General features: G+C 51.8%; 1 protein-coding gene across 4 annotated transcripts in view; it reads left to right on the top strand.

The window, feature by feature from the left end:
• Nucleotides 1–5,500, top strand: part of LOC120886275 (protein TUNAR) — a 45,411-nt gene extending 39,911 nt beyond the window's left edge. For all 4 annotated transcript variants that reach the window (XM_078050814.1, XM_078050815.1, XM_078050816.1 and 1 more), the window contains one exon: nucleotides 1,665–5,500. In XM_078050814.1, the coding sequence (XP_077906940.1) occupies nucleotides 1,665–1,850 (186 nt within the window). In that variant the 3' untranslated portion in view covers nucleotides 1,851–5,500. The remainder of the gene's footprint in view (nucleotides 1–1,664) is intronic.
• The last annotated feature ends 500 nt before the right edge of the window (nucleotides 5,501–6,000 follow it).

Below are 6,000 nucleotides of genomic sequence, written 5' to 3' on the forward strand. Positions count from 1 at the left end.
CTGCAGGCTAAGTCAGCTGCAGGAATCCCAGAAGGGCCAATGGTGTAGTTCCTTCCAGATCCTTCCAGTTTGAAGGTCTGCAGGCTCAGGACCCAGGAAGAGCTGACAGAAATTCAAAAGTTCAAGTCCAAAGACAGGAAAAAGTGGATGTCTCAGCTTAAAAGGAGCCAGGCAGGGGAATTCTCTTACTCAGGGGCATGTCCACCTTCGCTGTCTGCTTTTCCCAGCCCATCCACTCAATCTCATCCAGAAACATCCTCACACCACACCCAGAGAGAATAATGTCTGACCACATATCTGGGCACCCTGTGGTCCAGTCTGGTTGTCACATAAAACTAACCACATCCCAGCCCTACAGGATGAAAAGCCCCTGGGTATACAGAGTCAGAGGAAATGCAGCCCAGGGCCCCCGTGTGCCCACACCCCATCCCTTAAGGTACTTTTTAATATGGTTTGCACTAGTAATTGATAGGAAGGGAGGTTCCAGCTGACTGCCACGCAGCCCGGATGGCCACCTTAACTGCCCTGAAAAATAAAAAATAATTGTGGTGATTGCAAAATATATCAGAGACATAAGGGAAAAGCCAAAGCATGCTGGCAATTTAAAGAATGATGATAAAAAGAAGCACCCAAGTGCCCACACCCAGCTTAGCCGATGACCAGTGTCTTTGAAGGTCACTGGTGTCCCCTGAGCTTCTGCCTGGAGGAAGCCGCTCTCCTGGGCTTTGTGTTCATCATTCTCTTAATTTTTATAAAAGTCCAAGTCTACACCGGCGTGCTCTTTGGTCTTGTCTGTGTTGAGCATTTATGAATTGAATCAGGTTGTGCTGGGCTGTGCTTTTGCCCCCTGGTGTCTGGGCTTCGTCCCGCTGTCCTGGGTGGCCATCCGGCTGTTGTGGATAGTCCCTGTGGTAAAGCCTGCATGTGGCCTTCTGCTTACCTCTGAGTGCACCTCTGGGCAGCTCCCAGTCCTCTGCTATGGCACATGAGGCTGGGAGGAGCATTCCTGCCCGTGTCTCCAGGTGTGCAAAAGCAAGGCCACCTCCCAGGTATACAGCTGGGAGAGCAGGTGTAGAACATGTAGAGCCTGCACACTTCCCACATGGTACCAACAGAGGATCCCACCAGAGGCCGTGAGAACCTCTCCTGGAGCTGCCCCTTCTGTGTTGCCCTTGGGCCTCTAACAGCCTCTCTGGGCCCAGTGGATCACTTCTCTTGGGTCCTGCCTGCCCCTGCCCTTATCATGCTAGCATTTCAGAATGGGTGACAGTGACACTCTGCACCCTTCCTGAGCATGCAAGACAGCACATTCCACAGGTATGACACAGCATGTGAGAGTGTGTGACCTTCTCGCCATCGTGGGGGAAACTCCTGAGTGTCCGTGTGACTGCTGGGTAGCTGCTGGTTTTCTGTGTCCAGGGAAATGGGAAAACAAGCTCCACAGAGTCACACAGTCTCAGGACATTGCCCCCAGGTCCATAAGCCATGTTCCTCTGACTCTTGGTGGCCAAGAGCGCAGTCTCCAGGCCGGGCTCAGCCTGTGTGCCATCTGTCACCCCACCCAGGGTCTAGCCGCAGCCTGAGCTTGCCAGCCCTGTACCCCACCCAGCCGCACGGAGGGTGCTGGGAATCATAACCTGTGTGCTGCCTTTTCCCACCTACAGGTTAGCCTGACGCGGAAGATAAAGACATTTGCAACCAAGATGGTAATCACCAGTGGAAATGACGAGGACAAAGGAGGCCAAGAAAAAGAGAGTAAAGAGGAAAGTGTCCTGGCGATGCTGGGCATCATTGGGACCATCCTGAACCTCATCGTCATCATCTTCGTGTACATTTACACCACCCTGTGAATGGCCCAGAGCCCCTGGGGGCCTCGGGATGGCCTCGAGACAGGAGTCCTGTGGGTTCACAGGTCAGTGACCAGAGGCCGTGAGGACAGGAAGCTCGACCTACACACCCCGCTCCATCCAATGCACCCTCGAACTTTATAAAAAGGTCACAAATAAACCGATCCTGCTGCAAGGAGCAGACACTAAAGCACAATGAACCCAACAAAACTCATTCACGCCACAAGGAACTCAGCGTCTTTGGCGGGGGGCCCAGGAGGAGGCTTGGAAGACCAGCCTTGGGCACCGGTGGTGAGCGCATGGGTGCAGAAATTCATCATCCCAGATCGCTGACGACACCGTGCTGGAAAAGATGAACGGGGCAGGCGCAGCTCAGCTGAGCATCTCCCTGGACCAGCGTTCCCTCCGGTCTCCTTGAGCGGTCGAGTGCAGTAGACCACGGGGCAGTCCTCCGACAGGCATCCCATTCATCACAAGTGTCTAACTATTTGATACCTGGGAGATGACTTATTTTTCTTTTTTTCATTGGCTTGATGTGTGTATCTGTTCATATCAAGGTTTATAAATATATATTTTTAATAAATGTGCTCTATTTTTTAGCATGAACCAAATATTTGGAGAGGCACTTCTAGATGGATAGTGCTTCCCTGCTTTTAACCGCTTTGCCCGCTCATCTGCAAAAGTTGTTTTCTGTATCCATTCTAGTCCTCTGGTCTCCTGTTGAATCTTTTACCTTTGCACTCTTGTTTCTCTCTCTCTCTCTCTCTCTCTCTCTCTCTCTCTCTCGTCAGGAGGACATTTTTCCATACTACCAACCATGGTCTTTGTTGGTGCATGTTGTAAGAGTGTCCATTGAGCGGCTTTTTGTTATACTGGAGATATAAAATGATCGTGGGCATGCAGGCCATAGATGCACCCTATCTGTACCGAGAATTATGCATGAACATTGGCTGAGTGATCGGTGAGCTGTAAAGAAATTTCAAAGGACTACCGTTGAGGAAGAGGAGTGTGGCTCTAATGGCAGATGGACTCCTGGACAGAACATTCCAGCGTCTTCCTGGCTGCGTTGTTATCTCATCCTCGTAACCATTCGTTTATCAGGTTTGGGTTTCCAGGACTGAGAGGTGGGAAGGGCCGAGGTGGGGGCTCAGCATTGGGTGCCCTAGACAGACGTCCTGGTCCTCTTTAAAGCTGGCAGGGTATAAATGACATACACCCTCCCTATTGCGAGGACACCCTTGGGACAGCAGCCTTTCAAGGGCAGTAGAAGGAGGTTCCGTGATGGCCCTAACAGATTGCTGCGTTTCTTGGAGCTCTTGGTTTTCACCTACGTGGAGTACCTCCTCCCTGGCAGGTGGAGTGATACAGACTCGCCCTCTTCTGGTTGCCCGTGTGGAGCCCTCGCCTGCCTGCAGTGCCTGGCCTTAAAATGAGGGTCCCTGATCTTTCTGCCAGTCTGCCTGGTTGACTTTAAATGATGCCAAGGAGGTCTCTGCCTCCTGTCTTCCCCTCCTTCCCGAAATTCCACCAATAGAGAACCATTTCTTGGGCTCTGCCAAGGGACCAGACTCTTATAAAGCAAATGCCCCTGAGCACCTTTCCCTGACACCAATTGATCAGGTACCTTCCCTTCTCTTCTCCAGAAGGAGGGAAGCTAAGGTGTGTTGAGGCCACACTGGGTGCCAGGCAGGCACTTGGTATGCAAGTCACGGAACCCTCCTCGTAGCCGCGTGAAAGAGGGAGTCTTTCCCCATGTTGTAGAAGAGAGATCGGGAGACTCCCCAAGATCCTGGGGCTGGAGTGGAGTCAGAACTCCAACCGCCTTCCGTCTGGTTCCTTAGCTGAGTGAGGCCCAGGTGGCTGGAACAGAGAGGACGTGGAGGTGAGGAGGTCCCAGGAGGGTCAGGACTCAAAAGCCCGTCCTTCTGCTGAGGTCCAGCCCTGCACACCTCCCTCCCCCTCTCCAGTAAAAGTAAACCACCCCTGGGAGCTCCTCAGGCTCTAGCAGGATGTCCCACAAATCAGGACAAAAGGGTGGTGAGAAATAAAAGAGCTGCCAGGGAGAGGGGCTCTCTGACCGGTGTGTGTGACTCTGGAAAGACCATGTGAAATTCCAACAGTGAACAGATAAACAATAAAGGTGCAATGGAAAAAAAAAAAAAAAACTCTTAGTGCCCTTTGTTTTCGTCCAGGTGCCTTTGCCTATCCCTATTTTTAATTTTATTTTAAAAAATAATCCAAAAACTTGAATGTGATTCTTTTAACACATTCGTTTGGTTAGGCCTGCAGAAGCCCCCGTGATTTTTTTTTTCCAAGTACACTAATTTCGGAATTTATTGAGGGGAACAACTGTCTTTGCAATCCTCAAAACAGCTCCCTGTGGTTCTTCCAGGTGGTCCTGATCCACAGTCCCTGGCAGTGCATGCCAAGCCCAGCAGGGACCAGGAACACAGCACTCACAGCCCCCATGTCTGCAGCCCTGTGAGGAGGTGGAGAGAGAAGCTGCCCAGGACTGGCTGGCCACCAGCTGTCACCATGTACCCGAGCCCCAGCTGGCCTTGACCAACTATGGCAATATGTAACATGACACCAGGGCTCTATCCCAGCACTTAGACTCTCCTGTGGGACACAAGACAATCCCACCATACCCTTGCACTTTTTCTTATGTTGCAAGATGCAGGAAAAGTCTCCGAAAGGTGAATTGGCTTTTCTGAAGCCACGTGGCTGGCACAGCAGAAGCAGATCACCCCCACAAGAGAGAGAGTGTCAGTACCTGCTGGCCACAGCTGTGGGCTTGATCTCTCTCAGAGCAGGCTGGATGGGTCTCACAGTAGATTCCCCTGACCCCGCCACTTCTTTGCCACAGCCCAGCTGACCCGGAGAGTGTGGCTGAACTGATGCTCCTCACTGCTGCTCCTGGAAAGCCGCTCAGAAAGCCAGAGTCCCTGCAATGGGGGTCAGGCATGTGGCTGGCCGTGAACACGATGTAGTGGTCTTGACCCGAAGGGTGCTTGTCCTGTGGCCAGAAGCCACCTGATCCTGAGTCCCATCTCTGCCTCTTGTGATTCGAGTGACCACAGGCACCTCACCATCCTGGGGTGATTCGAGGGACTCTGGGAGGTCCATGTGACAGAACCCCCTGAGGAACAGCACCTGGCCTGGCCCCCGTAAATGCCCAGGGAGCAGAGAGCTCCAGCTGCCACATGAAGGCAGTTGGGGCGCTGTCGGGAAGGTACTGCAGAAGGTGCGGCAGGTCTGTGGTCGGGAGTGTTTGCCCCCAAATCCCATTCTGTAGGCATTTTCCTCTCATTTATCTGATGTAGACGGTGCAACCCAGGATGGTGAGCCAACCCACCTGGGTTGCAGGTACCCTGTTCTCCACTTTTGCAGCCAAAAAGCTACATTTAAATCCTCAGGGAAAGAGCCTCAAGTGGCCTAAGGCTCAGTGGCGGGGAGAGGACGCCAAGGACTGTTAAGTTCATTAGGAGGGATCTGGACCCTGCGAAGAGGATGGGAGGGGTGGGGCAGAGACACCCTTCTCCTAAGATTGTTTTTTCTTTTGTTTTAACCAACTGAGCAAAGTCACATAGCTTGAAAGTCAAGGTTCATAGTGGCTTTAAAATAATAATAATAATAAAGCTCCTGATTCCTGATGGACTGCAAGGTTGTCCTGTTGCGTGTGTTTCTGTGATTTCAGAACAGTTTTGAGGATCCTAAGCCGGCAGGAGTATGGTACCCAGGCCCTGAGGAGCACAGCCTTGGGGCCTCTTCTGGCCTGGCTCCTCCAGCTTGCAGGGCACCCTCTCCTGCAGGGAGGCCAGAGGGCACCTCACAGCAACCACAAAGGAGGAAGATGACCAGCTCAGTCCTTCCTTGCCTTTCTGTAAGACACATGCATGATCCCGGGTGAAAGAGAATCATAATTTTAAAATGGGTCCAGTGGCCCACGCCTGTCATCCCAGCCACTTGGGAAGCTGAGACAGGAGGATCTCATGTTCAAAACCAGCTTCAGGAATTTAGCAAGACCCAGAGAGACCCTATTTCTAAATAAAATATATATATATTTTTAAGGCTGGAGATGTGGCTCAGTGCTTATGTGTCCCTGGGTTCAATCCCCAGAACCAAAAGAAAATTTTAAAAGAATTCCAATCTT

The sequence above is a fragment of the Ictidomys tridecemlineatus genome, chromosome 5, assembly GCF_052094955.1.
Source record: "Ictidomys tridecemlineatus isolate mIctTri1 chromosome 5, mIctTri1.hap1, whole genome shotgun sequence".
Taxonomy (NCBI): domain Eukaryota; kingdom Metazoa; phylum Chordata; class Mammalia; order Rodentia; family Sciuridae; genus Ictidomys; species Ictidomys tridecemlineatus.